General features: G+C 43.9%; 1 protein-coding gene across 1 annotated transcript in view; it reads left to right on the forward strand.

The window, feature by feature from the left end:
* The window catches only part of LOC136056593 (transitional endoplasmic reticulum ATPase-like), a 58,802-nt gene extending 42,577 nt beyond the window's left edge, over nucleotides 1–16,225 (forward strand). The window contains exons 5-17 of the mRNA XM_065748879.1: nucleotides 3,993–4,123; nucleotides 5,754–5,885; nucleotides 6,274–6,376; nucleotides 9,511–9,644; nucleotides 9,895–10,030; nucleotides 10,975–11,087; nucleotides 11,231–11,395; nucleotides 11,496–11,618; nucleotides 12,356–12,568; nucleotides 13,606–13,914; nucleotides 14,799–14,954; nucleotides 15,286–15,440; nucleotides 15,824–16,225. Of these exons, the coding sequence (XP_065604951.1) occupies nucleotides 3,993–4,123; nucleotides 5,754–5,885; nucleotides 6,274–6,376; nucleotides 9,511–9,644; nucleotides 9,895–10,030; nucleotides 10,975–11,087; nucleotides 11,231–11,395; nucleotides 11,496–11,618; nucleotides 12,356–12,568; nucleotides 13,606–13,914; nucleotides 14,799–14,954; nucleotides 15,286–15,440; nucleotides 15,824–15,929 (1,976 nt within the window). The 3' untranslated portion in view covers nucleotides 15,930–16,225. The remainder of the gene's footprint in view (nucleotides 1–3,992; nucleotides 4,124–5,753; nucleotides 5,886–6,273; nucleotides 6,377–9,510; nucleotides 9,645–9,894; nucleotides 10,031–10,974; nucleotides 11,088–11,230; nucleotides 11,396–11,495; nucleotides 11,619–12,355; nucleotides 12,569–13,605; nucleotides 13,915–14,798; nucleotides 14,955–15,285; nucleotides 15,441–15,823) is intronic.
* The last annotated feature ends 265 nt before the right edge of the window (nucleotides 16,226–16,490 follow it).

The following is a 16,490-nucleotide window of genomic DNA, read 5'->3' on the forward strand; positions in this document are numbered from 1 at the left end:
GCATTTAAACAGCTCTTCTTCCAAGCTCAGGATCGGTGAGTCCCTGTGAGTAAGAAATCGAGTAAGGGTGGCAGGAGACCTGTGTGGATGAGCAAGGAGCTAATGCATAAACTCCAGGGGAAGAGAAAGGTCCATGAAATGTGGATAAAGGGTCTGACCACTTGGGAAGAATATAGGAATGTTATCAGGGCTTACAGGGATGTGCCAAGGAAGTCCAAGGCAAACCTGGAATTGAGGCTGGCAAAGGAGATAAAGGTTCATAAGAAAGGTTGTTTTTTTTAAAGTATGTCAACAGTAAAAGAAAGACTAGGGAAAACGTGGGTCCCCTACTAACGGAGGCAGGTGTTCTGGTAACAGGGGATGCAGAAAAGGTGGAGATGCTGAATGCCTTATTTGCTGCTGTCTTCGCTGTGGGAACTCCCCCTCAGGACTCTTGGACCGTGGGAGTAAGTGAGAGGGTCTGGGGAATGGAAAGCTCCCCTTTGGTGAGGCAGGAGATGGTCCAAGAGCATCTATGCAACATCAATGTACGTAAATCCATGGGCCCTAATGGGATACATCCACATGTGCTGAGGGAGTTGGCAGAGGTGATTGTTGAACTGCTCTCTATCATCTTTGAGAGGTCTTGGAGAATGGGAGAGGTGTCTGAAGACTGGAGGATAGCCAATGTTACTTCAGCCTTCCAAAAGGGCAAGAAGGAGGATCCGGGGCACTACAGGCCAGTCAGCCTCACCTCTGTCCCTGGAAAGGTGATGGAACAGTTTGTTCTGGTTGCCATCTCCTGGCAGTTGGAAGAAAAGAGAAGAAGAAATCAGGCATAGTCAGTGTGGGTTCACCAGGGGGAGGTTGTGCTTGACTGACCTGGTGGCCTTCTATGATGTCATTACTGACTGGGTGGATGGGGGGAGAGCAGTGGATGTAGTTGTCACCAGTTTGCGGGACAGTTTGACCCGGTACCGTGACAATTGAGGCAGGGGACCCACGGGCCCACACCCTGGGGAAGGGGAATAGGGAAAAAGGAGAAGGGAGATGGGCCTAAGAACAAAAAAGCAGCAACAATCTGAGGAGGAAAGCTAATTAACTAAGATATCAGAAAGGAAAATAACACAATATAATATAATATAATTGGAATTTAGGCAAATGAATCAAATAAAATGAGCAAGAGAGTGTCCGATAAACCGAAGGCCTTACGCTAACGCTGAAGGCGGAAAGCTGCAACAAACACCCACTGCTGAGCTCGGACCCGAAGGGAAGAGAGAGTCGCGTGACCGCTGACAGTTTTTATCTTTCCCTCTGGGCGGAAATATGGAAAAATGCAAAGCATCGCAAAGTCCTCTGGGGAATGTAGTTCTTCTTCTCTTCTGAGACAGGTACACTCAGAACTTTCGACCATCTACAGAGCTGGAGCATTAACTCTTTAACTCCCAGTACACCACATGATGTTATGATGTGGAATATCAATAATACAACAAAAATCATAAAAACATAACAGTAGTCTACCTTGATTTCAGCAAGGCATTTGACACTCTCTCACAGCATCCTTATAACAAAGTTGAGGAGGTGTGAAATAGATGAGTGGACAGTGAGGTGGGTTGAGCACTGGCTGACTCGCAGAGCTCAGAGGGTTTTGATCAGTAGCGCAGAGTCCAGTTGGAGGCCTGCACTTAGCGGTGTTCCTCAGGGGTCAGTGCTGGTTCCGGTCCTGTTCAACATCTTCATCAATGACCTTGATGAGGGCATAGAGTCTGCCCTCAGCAAGTTTGCTGATGAAACGAAGCTGGGAGGAATGGCTGACACACTGGAAGGCTGTGCTACCATTCAGCGAGTCCATGACAGGCTGGAGAGTTGGTCAGAAGGGAACCGGATGAGGTTTAACAGGAGCAAGTGTTGGGTCTTGCACCTAGGGAGGAATAACCGCATGCCCTGGTACAGGGATGACCTGCTGGAGAGGGGCTCTGAGGAGAGGGACCTGGGTGTTCTGGTGGATGACAGGCTGGCCATGAGCCAGCAGTGTACCCTGGTGGCCAAGAAGGCCAATGGGATCCTGGGGTGCGTTAAAAAGAGGGTGGCCAGCAGGTCGAGGGAGTTGATCCTCTCCCTCTACTCTGCCCTGGTGAGGCCTCACCTGGAGTGCTGTATCCAGTTCTGGGCTCCTCGGTACAAAGAAGACCGGGATCTCCTCGGAAAAGTCCAGCAGAGGGCTACAATGATGATAAAGGGTGTGGAACACCTTCCTTATGAGGAGAGACTGAGGGACCTGGGTCAGTTCAGCCTTGAGTAAAGAAGACTCAGAGGGGATCTGATCCACATCTATAAATATCTAAGGAGTGGGAGGCAAAGGGAAGAGGCTGAACTCTTCTCAGCAGTGTGTGGAGATAGGATGAGGGAAAATGGACACAAACTGAGGCATAGGAAGTTCCGCACAAACATGTGTGGGAACTTCTTCACAGTGAGGGTGATGGAGCACTGGAACAGGCTGCCCAGAGCAGTGGTGGAATCTCCTTCTCTGGAGATGTTCAAGGCCTGCCTGGACGTCTACCTGTGCAACCTGGTTTAGGGAGACTGCTTTGGCAGGAGGGGGCTGGTCTCGTTGATTTCTACAGGTCCCTTCCAGCCTCTACAGTTCTGTGATTCTGTATTCTTCCCAGGCTGCACAACCCTGCTTCAGTTTCCTGTGCGTTTCCCTCTTTTCTCTCAGTTTAAGCTTCAGGTCCTTGCTCAATCACACCAATCACCTGTCTCCTCAGTTTCTTCTGCTGGGGGTTGGAGTGCTCTTGTGCTCGCTGAAGGGTGTCCTTAAAGAGCTGCCAACTCTGTTCTGTTCCTACACCCTTAAGGACCCATCCGAAAGTTCCTTGAGCAGCCCGAAGTTCGCTCTCCTGAAGTTCAGGGTCCTGACTCTACTTTTTGCCAGGTCTGCTTTCCTCCAGGTCATAAACTCCACCAGGGCATGATCACTACAGCTCAGGCTGCCTCCTGTCTTAACCTCTCCCTCTCAGTGCTGTCCTCTGCATTGGTGAGCTCTAGGTCCAGTAAGGCTTCACCTTGGGTCAGTCTGTCTAGTACCTGGTTAAATTAACTTCTTCAAAGTAATTGAATTAATAACTGGGAGAGCACTTAGAAAACCAAATGTGTTTTTAGAGCTGTATTAGTAGCACCTCTGCTGAAGCAAATAGGTCCTAATAAACACTAATTGAATAATGTTTTCCAGCTTCTTTAGGTGAGTTTAATCAGGAGTCATAGTGCAATATTAGCTCTTCTTTAGAAGCAGAATAATATATAACTAATAGCAACTTATAATAAATTCAGATTAAGTTTTTATTATGTTAGGACTTTTTGCCTCTTCCCTGGTTGCTTCTGACTAAAATTTATCCTATCTCATGACTTTTCACTTTTGATTGCACAATTTACTGTCCCTGGGCTACACTCTGGGAGTAGGCAGCTCTTATAAATTGATAGCTAGTTTCTAAAGGAGACAGGAACAACATGGAACATCTTACTGTTGGACTCTATTTGTAGCCTTTTTCAAAAGATTAGGGACTACTTGGACCTCAGACAGGTTTGTGACTAGGTTGCTGATCAAACACACATTGTAAACCAATTAGAACTTTTTTTAAAAAACATCTGAATTATTTTTAGGAAGCTGTGTTTTGTGAATAGAAAGCATTCTAGAACAGTTAAACTGAAACCAAATGGGAAAATGTGGTTCATTGCATTTAATTCTTTGGTATTTACCCAGAGTATTCTTTTCTCATTTGCTGTTTGATTCTGAATTAAATTTGATATGTTTTAACTGCTACAGATCTAAATGTTGCCCGGGTTGTCACAGTACATGCTGCTCTCGAGTTTAAAACACAGAGCAATATTAAAAATACCTGTGGTATATGCATGTGTGACCTACTTCCTTGTCCTATGGGGCTGCTATTAGTATAGAGGTTGATGTTTTGCAGATGTCAGTTGCAGTAGGTTATTGAAAATGTGAGATTTTACAGGTGACATCTTCTTGGTGCGAGGAGGGATGCGTGCAGTGGAGTTCAAAGTGGTGGAGACAGATCCAAGTCCTTACTGCATAGTGGCTCCGGACACAGTAATCCATTGTGAAGGAGAGCCCATCAAACGAGAGGTGAGTAAAATCCTGTCACACAGTTCTTGTACTGAATCCACTCTGTCTAGTGACATCTGTTTCTGTGACAGTGTGTGCAGTTCCTGGTTTGGCATTTTGTGTATAGAATGTAATGGTTAGAAGCTCTGGCTTCATGGGATGATCTACTCCTGACAGTACTCAGAGAAATGTGCTTCCAGTATCCTTCCTCAGATATTGAGATAACACTGATTCTTAGTTTTGTTAAGCTAATTTGGTAGCAGCTGTTTTTATATCTGCTTCCAGATATCTCATGCTGGAAGTTAAATGGAATTTATGGACATTAAATGCATCATTTAATTCTAAAGTTCCCTTGATCCATAGCAGGGAGGGCTTAATGTGCTGTTAGATTTTATGCCATGTGAAGAGAAAGCAATTAATGCTTTTTGAGTGAGAGATTTGATTTCCAAATAGTTTATTTTTATTTCAGTCCCTTAAAGTATTTAGCCTTGAGTATCCCAAGTTTAAGGCAGCCTGCATGGCTTGTCTGTCAAGAGTTAGGCACTTTACTTTTTATGAAGACTAGGAAATCTCAGGGGCATGGGATAAAGGTGGTTGGTATACCTTGTGAAGTGACTGCATTTTTACTACCCACAGGTCAGAGAGTGCTGGTTTGTAGTTAGCTGCCTTCTGAAAAATTCACCTCAACAGTTGTGAGGCACCAGGGAATCATTTGTGCTCTTCAGGACACAGCAGAGGTAGTCAGGAGCAAATTCCTCCAAATGAGGAGGAGTTGGAGGTCAAAATAAACAAGAGGCTGGGAGAATGGGTTTATGCAGACTAAAGAAGGGAAGGTGAAAGGGCAGGCTTACTGACATCCACCTGATGGAGAGTTGTGACTGGGGCCAAAACTAGAGGCAATGGCAGAAGCTGGCTTAAGAGAAATTCCCAGTAGGTATTAGGAAAAAGGTTTCCCTAAATTTTAGGGCAGTAATCTTTAAGACTGAAGACCTTCAGTGCTTTTTAGGTACAGACTGAGCAACCTGCTTGAAGTAGTAGTCCTGGCTTTGTAGGACTTTGGTCTGAGGCCCTCTGAGATTCCAGGCTATTTTATGATTTTAGTGTTTCCTGATGTTAAGGATAACTAAGACCAGTAGAGATTAGCACAGCTGTGAGCTGAATGAATGCTGTAGGGCTGTACTGGAAGAATTAGTTACAGCTGGTTTTACCTGCATGTCTGAATCTCAACTTTCTCTTAGTTTGAATCAGTCCCAAAAGAAAACACTACGTCTGAGAACTGTATGGTAGTTACAGATATCACTGACAGTTTAAGGACTAAGTAAATTTTATACTAGATTTCATTGTCTGTTTTTCTGTTAGCTGCAGAGGATCACACTGTTTTGTGCTAGTCTGTAAGGAATCTGGTAGTAGAGGCTGTCATTCAAGAAGGTGGGTTCTAGTGAGGACATGGAGGCACTTGCCATTGTATGTCTGGGAATCACAGTGCTAAGAAACAATCGTAGAAGACATGAGGAAGATTTTGAAAATGAGAATCTCAAAACAACAAAGAAATGGCACCAAACAAAAGCCCAGATTCTTGGTTCTGTGAGTTAGGAGGAATTACTGAATTACTGTTTTCACTCAAATGCCTAATAAATTTCCTTCTTGGTAGGATGAAGAAGAGTCATTAAATGAGGTAGGCTATGATGACATTGGTGGCTGCCGGAAGCAACTGGCTCAGATCAAAGAGATGGTAGAACTTCCTCTCCGACACCCTGCGCTCTTCAAGGCCATAGGGGTGAAGGTAAGTGCCTGTGTGTAACAGGTGGATGAGTGATCTTACCTTTATTGATACTTCTTGATGTGGAAGGCTTACTTATTGGATGGGAATAAGTAACTTTTGTATTTATTTTTTGAATGCTGGTGTTAAGAGAGTATTTATTTTACATGTTTCAGATGCAGATTAAAGTACTGGCACTTACAGAATGGAGTTTTGAGTCAGCACTGCCGTAACTGGCAAGGTTTTTGTGTCATACAAAGGAGTAAGGGTGTTGATGGTAGGATGGCAGCTGTTGCATGAGCTTGTATCGCAATTTTGGACTGACTTTATCAAATGCTTTGAATTTCACTGTGAAGCTACTTAGGCATTCATATACTAGCTTATTACCTAAGTCAATTGTCTCCGACCCCAGCCTCCACGTGGAATCCTGCTGTATGGTCCCCCTGGCACTGGAAAAACTTTGATTGCCCGAGCAGTGGCCAATGAAACTGGGGCTTTCTTCTTTCTGATTAATGGTAAGTTTTGTCTGATTTTCACCCAAATCTTCTGTATAGTCATTGATCCAGGAACTGGTAGTGAATGGTTTAGATAAGGCTTATGTAGTCGCATTGCTTTCTTGACATCCATACTTGCTTCTTTCTAGAGCCTCTTTGGAGATGCTTAGAGGCTATTTGTGTAGAAGCATCTGTAGTGGCACTGTCCTTAAGCTTGATTGTTTCATAGCAGTGGTTGAAAGACAGCTTTGTGATGGGGGAACTGGGAGTCTGTCTAGCTGGGTGTTCATTTATGTTGGGGCAGAGCTAGGAGTGAGGCAATGAGGTTATTTTACATACATGGGCTTGCCTGCTTGTTTCTGTTGGTGCTAACATATTTTTTTTTCAGAAAAGAAGCTGGTCTGTATTGCATTTCTTTTTCTTTCAAATAAAGTACAATATCTGTTTTGTTTCACATAATATTAATTGGGAGGAACTTTCCTGAAAGATATAACGAGTACTTTAGTTCAACAAGACCAACTGCAGGATCCTGCGCTTTGGCCACAACAACTCCAGGCAGTGCTACAGGCTTGGGGCAGAGTGGCTGAAAGACTGCATGGAAGAAATGGACATGGGGGTGTTGGTCAACGCTTGGCTGAATATGAGCCAGCGGTGTGCCCAGGTAACCAAGAAGGCCAGTGGCATCCTGGCTCGTACCAGAAATAGTGTTGCCAGCAGGAGCAGGGAAGTGATTGTCCCCCTGTACTCAGCCATGGTGAGGCCACACCTCGAGTACTGTGTTCAGTGATGAGCCTCTCACTGCAAGAAAGTGTCAGTGTTTTACGGGCTGGTTCAGACTGGTTCCGTGATGGTTGGGTCAGGGGCCCTACGGACCCACACCCTGGGAAAGGGGAAAAGGGGAAAAGGAAATGGGAAATGGGCTTAAAAACAAAACAGTGGCAATGATCTGAGGAGGAAAGCTAATTTACTAAATAAGATATTGGAAAGCAAAATAACGCAATGTAATACAATATAATTAGAATTGAAGCTAATAAATCAAATAAAATGAGAGTGTTTGAAAAACCGAAGGCCTTACGCTAAACGCTGAAGGTGAGATGGCTAGGGAGCGCCCACTGCTGGGTTGATCCAAAAGGAAAGAGCCTGTGCCTTGTGACACATGAACAGTTTTTATCTTTCCCTGTGATCGGAAAATGGAAAAATGCAAAGCAACGCACAGTCCTCTGGGGTACGTAGTTCTTCTCTTCTGAGACAGGTTTACCTGGAACTTTTGATGATCTACAGAGCTGGAACATTAACTCTTTAACTCTTAATGCACTACATGATGTTATGATGTGGAATACCAATAACAAAAATCATAAAACCATGACAGGAAGACTTCAAGGCCTTGGAGTGTGTCCAGAGAAGGGCAACAAAGCTGGTGAGGGTTCTGGAGCACAAGTCTTTTGAGGAGTGGCTGAGGGAACTGGGGTTGTTTAGTCTGGAGAACAGGCGGCTCAGAGGAGTCCTTATTGCTCTCTACAACTGCTTGAAAGGAGGTTGTGGTGAGGTGGGGGTCGGCCTCTTCTCCCATGTAACTAATGATAGAATGAGAGGTAATGGCCTCAAGTTGTACCAGGGGAGGTTCAGGTTGGATATTAGGAAAAAATTCTTCTCTGAAAGTGTGGTCAGGTGCTGGAATGGGCTGTCCAGGAGGTGGTGGAGTCACTGTTCCTGGAGTTCTTGGTGTTCAAGGAATGTTTAGATGTTGTACTAAGGGACAAGTTTTAGTGGGGAAGTATTGGTGGTAGGTAGACATTTGGACTGGATGATCTTGGAGTTCTTTTCCAACCCTGATGATTCTGTGATTCTGTTCTATGATTCTAAGTGACAATATTTCATATTGATCACTCTCACCTATAGCAGTTGAGATAGATGCTAGTGTATGTCCATTGAAGACCAAATTCTGAATTTTCCTCAATGCTTTTCTGTTCCATTTTAGAGTCAGTGCTGGAATAACCGAACATTTGTACTTCAGGACTGCTGCTTTTATTTTCTTTTCTCCTCCCCCTTCTCCTCCTTGATTTGCTTTTTATCTAAAGATGTCATAAGAATGACCAACGGTAGGGAATTGACTTGCTTTTTATCTCAAGATGTTTTTACCCAATGTCACCCTTGTCATCACGTGCTTCCTAAGTGTGGGGAAAGTGTCAATGTATAATACCAAGACATCTTTTTCTCCAGAGACTTATACTTCTGTCGCATAATGAAAATAACATTCGTTGTTGTAATTAGTGATATTTTGTTTGCTCATTTCAAGACTGCAGCTGCAGGTGGTGCTGCAGGCAGAGCTGGTGTGAATTGATGAAGTGAAATACTTGAAGTGAAAGTCTTTAATTCCTGCCTCCACTGGTGGCTCTGCAGCTGGCTCACTTCAGTCAGCTAGCTGCTTTGTGTTCCTGAGGGTCAGGTTTCTTTTCCTTGGATCTTTCAGAAGAAGCATACTTTTTCTTCATGACCACTCCCAACACTGTGATGGAAAAATCTAAATAGAATAGACCTGTAAGCATTAGAATTCAGCAACTGTAGGAAATCTCAGGGAAATGCTGTCCTTCAATCTGGGATCGATGTTTATACTTTAAAAAAAAAAATGAGGGGAGGTTGTGTGGGCTGTTTTTTGGCTGGTTCCTTATTTGTTTGGGGCTTTTTTATGTGTGTGTTTAGTTTTGGAGCTCGTTTAGAGGCTTTTACAGAGGTAAATGTGTACCTGTGCAATGCAAGTTGAAGACAACTTCAGTGTCTTACAGCTTTTTCCTTCCCTACCCCGATAATTTATCACCATGTAATTTGACATCTTCTCTTGCAAGCTAGGACTGGCATTAACAGTGTGTGGTGGCATATTACAGAAAAGCTCACCAAGTGTGAAATAGGGTAAGAAAAGAGACGGCTCACTGACTAGCACTGAATTTTGTTAAACTGAGAACACTAGAGTAATGATAGAAAGTATGCATACATAATTCCACATACTGTTCTCTGTTCAACTGCAAATTTAGCGAACTATGTTGACAGTGTTTGTTTTGACTTGAAATACAGATACTCTCTTGTAAATGTTTTACTGGAAAAAATTTAGCTGCATGACTTCAGCTGCTTCTGGGTGCTGAAGTGCTACTGTTTCTCAGGTCCTGAGATCATGAGCAAGCTGGCTGGTGAGTCTGAGAGCAACCTGAGGAAAGCCTTTGAAGAAGCTGAGAAGAATGCTCCTGCCATCATCTTCATTGATGAACTGGATGCCATTGCTCCAAAGAGAGAGAAGGTAAAACTTAACCTGTATAGGAGGTAAAGAAGTGCCTGTGCACCCTTTTTGGTAACAGTTGGCATGAATTTCTGAGTATAGGGTAAAGCAACAGGTAGCTTAATGCTTGATTTCAGTCAGGCATTAGAGTAATTGTATACAGATTGCAATGTTTCTTAATAGTTTGTGGCTGTGATTTCTGTCTGGTCTGGTGCAGCACTAATTTCTGTGCTGTGCTGCACAGCTTTTAGTCTAATCATTTTTTTCTCAGACACATGGAGAGGTGGAACGTCGCATAGTGTCTCAGCTGTTGACTCTTATGGATGGACTGAAACAGAGGGCACATGTGATTGTTATGGCAGCTACCAACAGACCTAACAGCATTGACCCAGCACTCAGGCGGTTTGGTAACTAGGATTGTCATCTCTGTTTTGTGTATTGGATACTTTATTACAGACTATGCTTCGGGGCTCTTGAAAAGATTGAGCAGAAATTGATATTAAACATCTGTGTGTTTCATAGACTGTGACTTGTCTCCAGCTACTTGTTTGAAATTAATTTCTAGGCTTCCAGACTTTTATATCATTTTCTGTCTTATTAGGTTAGAACTTGTAGAAATACCAAAATATTTTGAAATTGTGTAGTAGCCTCTGTTAGGCGAGTAAATAGCTGCTTGAGGGGAACGTTCGTGCCTCAGGTTGTAGAAGAATTTTCTGACCTCTCTTATTGGTGAGGATCTTGATGGTTTTCAAACCTCTTCAGTGTGAATGTTGCATGGATGAGCTGTTGGTAAAGTCTGTAATAGCAAAGAAGTCAAGTTTGCAGGAGAAAATGGCATCTTCAATATGCAGAGGCATGACTAGAGGCAAATGATAGACATATGTACCTTAGTTATATTGCAGTGGCAGTTTTTACTTTGCACCATTTGGATATTGATGAGTAATGTAGAAAGTTCTGAAGAACTAAATCTGTCTTGTAATTTGCAAACTCTTATGCTGAGGAAACAAAGACAGAAGTAAGCAAAAATGTCTCATGATATGTTGGTTAGGGGAAGCGTATTTTTCTACAAATGAGGCTTGGAAAAAAGTTACTAAATCAGTAATACACTGCTTGTTGTAATCTAGAACTTAAGTTAATACAGTATTCTTTTCCTAAACAGCTAAGGCCTTTCTTCCTTCTCTGACCTAACTACAACTATGCTGATATACGCTATAGAGAATATCAAAGCTGTGATGTTTTCTGAAATTGTGCATTTGTAGCTTGTCATTATGTTGCTCAGTCAGAGGAAGACAGCAACTGCAGCTTCTTTGGTTTGCAGAATCAGCAGCTCATCCTGTTTTGTGCTCCCCAGGTCGTTTTGACAGAGAGGTAGATATTGGGATCCCAGATGCAACTGGGCGCCTGGAGATCCTGCAGATCCACACGAAAAATATGAAACTGGCTGATGATGTGGATCTAGAACAGGTGAATAGCAGCATGCTATTGGGAAAGCTTGTCTCTGCAGATGAATGTTCCTGATGCTGTGTTTTGTAGTGGAACTGTTGTGACTTTGCCCTTGCAGAGTGCTTGCTTGTAAGCCTGTGAGTCAGTCAGTGCTTTGCTTTCAGGTGGGAAATGAGACCCATGGACACGTTGGTGCTGACTTGGCTGCTCTTTGCTCAGAAGCTGCTCTTCAGGCTATCAGAAAGAAGATGGATCTCATAGATCTAGAAGATGAAACCATCGATGCTGAAGTGATGAACTCCCTGGCTGTGACCATGGATGACTTCAGGGTAATGCAAGAATGCCCCTCTTCTAGGTGCAGCATCTAATTACTTATTTGAAGTGTGTGAACATGACATAATTATATAATGTCATTTATTCTAATGAAAGTGGGCTCTGAGCCAGAGCAACCCTTCTGCTCTTCGGGAGACTGTGGTGGAGGTGCCACAAGTTACCTGGGAAGATATTGGTGGCCTAGAAGATGTAAAGAGAGAACTCCAGGAGCTCGTGCAGGTAAGGGTTTCCAACAGATTTTATTTTATTTTTTGTTAGTCAGCTTAAAAAGTAACTATGAATAAAAAATAAAATCCAGAATCTCTTCACGTTCCTGTTCAGGCTCTGAACAGAGTAAATGTAGAGGCTCTTACGGGAATTGCTTGTAACAGAGTGAAAATACCGTGGTGTGCCATCTTAGTGAACTGTCAACAGTTTACGGGCCGGTTTGGCCCAGTTCCGTGACTAATAGGGTGGGGGACCCACAGACCCACACCCCGGGAGAGGGGGAAAAGGGACAGGGTAGGGAGATGGGCCTAAAAACAAAACAGTGGCAATGATCAGAGGAGGAAAACTAATTAAGATACTTAAGATACTAAATAAGATATCGTCTTACTTTGCATTCTGATATAATTGGAATTGAAGTAATAAATCAAATAAAGTGAGAGAGTGTTTGAAACCGAAGGCCTTGTGCTAAAGCTGAAGGTGAGGGATCCTCCACTGCTGAGATGAGCAGCAAAAGAGAAAGTCTGTGGGACTTGCGTGCAGTTTTATCTTTCCCTCTGCTATTTAGGGCAGCTTTACAATTTAGCTGTGGTCCTTATCAAACCAGTCTGTTTCTAAAAATGCCAATGGCTTGAAGCAGGCAAAATCATTCATTTAACTCACTAGAAATCTCCAGTTTTGTTTCTGGTAGGAACAAGGTATACGTCTGTTCTGGCTCATTACTATTATTATTATTTTTTTGTATCCTTTAGTATCCTGTGGAGCACCCAGACAAGTTCCTAAAATTTGGTATGACCCCATCAAAAGGGGTTCTGTTTTATGGGCCACCTGGTTGTGGTAAGACGCTTCTGGCCAAAGCCATTGCTAATGAATGCCAGGCAAACTTCATTTCCATCAAGGGGCCTGAATTGCTTACCATGTGGTTTGGAGAATCTGAAGCCAATGTGCGCGAGATCTTTGACAAGGTAGGTGTTGACAGGGTAGCTCCTTGTGCTGTGTTTATGCTGAGATACCCCCAGAATATTGTTTCCACTGCACCTGTCTTACTGGCCTGGTTATTGTTTGGTTATTTTGATTTTCCCAACTTGGTTTGTGAGCAGGGGTTGCTTTCCTGAATATTAGGGTATTAATCCTCTTTGGGAATATAGCTATTTAACTTGTGTTCTCCCACTACAGTTTGCATCTGCTGTTACAGGATGATAAATGTCCCAGTGCCTTAGCAGTGGTTAGGGTGACATAAATATCCTTCACGTCCCTTAAAACTTACGTCGACGCATCATCTATTACCTTCTACAGATTTTAAAAGTGTTCTACATGTAGTTGTCCTGCAGTGTGCACATAGGAAGGAGTTCCACTCCTGCTGCTCAGTTTCCTGTAGTGTCACATCCTTTCCAAAAAGGTACACACATGGAAAACCTTGGGAATCCACACTCTTGTGGTCAGGGAAGCCACTGAAAGAGTGATGTTGGAAGTGATTGAGAAAACAATGTAAGTTGGAAAGGAACCTCAGAGGCCATCTGCTCCAACTGTTTGTCCAGGGCAGGGAGACAACTTGGAAATTTGGTTTGTATACATTAGACCCTCATGTATGTTAGTTCTGAACACCTGCCAAGGATGGAGAATCCTTGACTTCTGTGGGCCTGTGTGCTACTAGCAGTTTGCACCTGTTCTTGCTGCACACTTCAGAGGATCTGGCTCCCTTTGCCAGACCTTTTGATATGTTGTGACTACTGATAACCCAGTGCCTAAATAACTAACTGACATCCTCAGATCTTGCAGGGAGAACTCTTGTCTAAGCAAATTTGTTCCAACTTTCCCTCTAGGTATCAGTTACCACCCTTCTGTTCCCAGTTTGGGGAAAATTCTCCTTGTTTTTTGATGTTAGCAGTGCTTAGGTATTCCTTTGAGCCGCTTTAATTCTAGGGTAGGCTTAGCATGAAATCAGTGCTCCTCACCTGGTAGTGTTTAACAGAGGTTAACTGTTTTTATTTGATTTTTGCAGGCCCGCCAAGCAGCCCCTTGTGTGCTCTTCTTTGATGAGCTGGACTCCATTGCAAAGGCTCGAGGTGGGAATATTGGAGATGGTGGTGGTGCTGCAGATCGTGTTATCAACCAGATCCTGACAGAGATGGATGGCATGTCCACCAAGAAGAACGTCTTCATCATCGGTGCCACCAACAGGCCAGACATCATCGACCCAGCCATCTTGCGCCCTGGCCGCCTGGATCAACTCATTTACATCCCCCTGCCTGATGAGAAGTCCCGGGTTGCTATTCTTAAGGCCAACCTGAGGAAATCGCCAGTTGCGAAGGTAGGATCTATGCTATGACTGTATCTGACTTGGTTTTGTTGTGTGCTGCACATGTTCCTTATGAGCTGCAGACCAAGATAGTTAGTGACTGTTCTGTGCAGTGCAGAGCTGGGAAATCTTCCAGCCTTGAAGAATGAAAATAAGAGGTAAGGGGAGGCTCTAGCTCTAAAACTAGGTATCAACATGGCTAGGCATCAGTACATAAGCACAGCAGGTCTTATCACAGAGTAGAGTTTTTCCCATGGAAAATGCCTGTTATGGCAAGGTGGAAAAGAATCTTGTACTCTGAAAGAAAAATGTAGAAAATGGGTTGGAAATATGAAATTGAAGAGGAATCATTGCAGTTGATTGTTGCAAAACTCTTTCAGACAAGAGTTATATCCCTTGCCTGGGGATCAGACAGTAATTAAACTGATAGTTAAACAGAGAAAAGCAGGTGTCAAGTGAGTGCACAAGCTTTTTTTTTACGTCAAATTTACCTTTTGAAGTACTGCTGGGAAGGAAAGCTTTAAAGGAGGTTGCAGTACTGCTTGTGTCAGTTGACAGGGAGGAGAGGAAGTTTTTGGTCCTCTCTGCCTATGCTCCATCTCCATTTCCAGTCTGACACTGTCTCATTTGACTCCTAATGCTGAGACCAAGTCATATCTGAAATCCCAAAGTCAGCCTGTCTCTTATTGAAGATGATCAGTGGAGAGGCATTTGTAACTACATAGGATATATTCTGCCCTTGTATGCCATTAACTGAAAATGAGAGCTTTAACAGCTTATCTTTCTAAAACTGGCCAAAGTTAAGGCAGTGCATTGGTACCATGGGATCTAAAGGCACTTCTTCATCACCTGAGAGTGCAGGGTGTAAAGGATATGCTTCTCTTGTTTTTTGATAGGATGTTGACCTGGATTTCCTAGCTAAGATGACCAATGGCTTTTCGGGGGCTGACCTGACAGAAATTTGCCAACGTGCCTGCAAACTGGCCATCCGTGAGTCCATTGAGAGTGAGATCAGGCGAGAACGTGAGAGGCAGACCAACCCTTCTGCCATGGTGAGTGGGGGCACTCTGAGCTTTCCTTACTCATGAGATAGACAGCTCGCTTCTGCCTGTGAGCGAGGGATGATGTGTTCCTCTCCATAATCCTCCAATGAGGACAAGTAGGCTCTCTGCAGTGCTGAGCTGAAGCACTCTTTGTTCTGTTCTTGTGGGAAGGCAAGGGCCTCCTAGCGTGCCTCATCACTGGCATTGCTAAACAGGCATCTGCTGCAGCATCCGTCTCTAGACCTTGTCTCAGTGGGTATTGATGCATCCTGACCCAGAGGAAGATGTGGGCAAGTGTTGGACTGCACGTGACTCGTCTCAGCCCTCTTTCCCACTGCAGGAAGTGGAGGAGGATGACCCAGTTCCTGAGATACGCAGGGATCACTTTGAGGAGGCCATGCGCTTTGCTCGCCGCTCTGTCAGTGACAATGACATCAGAAAATATGAGATGTTTGCACAGACTCTACAGCAGAGCCGTGGTTTTGGCAGCTTCAGGTAACTGAAGGGAGGTGACTTGCTTAGCTCTAGGAACAGAGCACTGAGGGCAACTTTATTGTACTATGGGTACTTGCACTGCATTTTTCCCATTCTCCCCAGAGCATACAGCAGCCAGCTGAGCATGTGGTGGGTACAGACTGTACTGCAGGTCAGTTGTATCTGCTCTGTTAGTGCTCCTGAAGCCCATCAACTCTTTTTCCTTTAATGCAACATCTGGCAGCAGTGTAAGCCTTTGCATGACCTGCCATAAGCCTTCACCATATTTCTCTCCTCTTGTACTTGGCATCAGGGTGTTGGTTTGGAGGGAGGGGATTGTGCTGAGCTGTGAGGAGGCTTCTGAACATCATCTCTTCTCTCCCCTTCTGCACTGCTGCATGCAGGTTCCCATCAGGTAACCAGGGAGGCGCTGGGCCAAGCCAAGGCACAGGAGGTGGCAGCGGGGGCAACGTTTACAGTGAAGACAATGATGATGATCTTTACGGTTAACTTGCTGTCCTCAGTGGACCAAACTCCAAGTCAGGCTAAGTTGTACAGGGAAAATTCAATGTTCAGTGGACTCCTGATTTCTTCATTCCTCAGTCAGAATAGTGTAGCTGCACATCAGACTTTGTACAGGGAATGTTTTCTGCAAACAAAAATCCAGACCAATGTTCATTTGGGAGGCAGACTGAATTAACAAGTAGGGGGAACTGACTTAATTTCTGAGAAATTTCTGTTCTAGTTTTATGTGGCAGAATCAGAAACTTTAGCAAAGGGTACAATACTAGCCTGTATTAAAACAAGTAAACAAAATAAAAATAAAAATTATAAAATAAAATAATAAAAATCCCACAAAACTCTAGCTAGGCCCTGGCAATTCCTTTGTGTGATGCTGTCACAGCATTAAAGTGTTGCCTCTGTAAGCCCCATGTCTCACTTGCTGTCTGAGCATTCCTCAGCTGCCCTTCTTGTCTGGTGTTCATCTGTGTATTTCCCTGGAGCATGTGTGTGCATTTTCCCTGGTGGAGTGTGTAAGGTTGTTCTTCATCCTTATGTCTCTTAGCTCAT

The sequence above is a fragment of the Cyrtonyx montezumae genome, unplaced genomic scaffold (assembly GCF_038088225.1).
Source record: "Cyrtonyx montezumae isolate F1298 unplaced genomic scaffold, pur_monq_1.0 scaffold_55, whole genome shotgun sequence".
NCBI classification, from domain to species: Eukaryota; Metazoa; Chordata; class Aves; order Galliformes; family Odontophoridae; genus Cyrtonyx; species Cyrtonyx montezumae.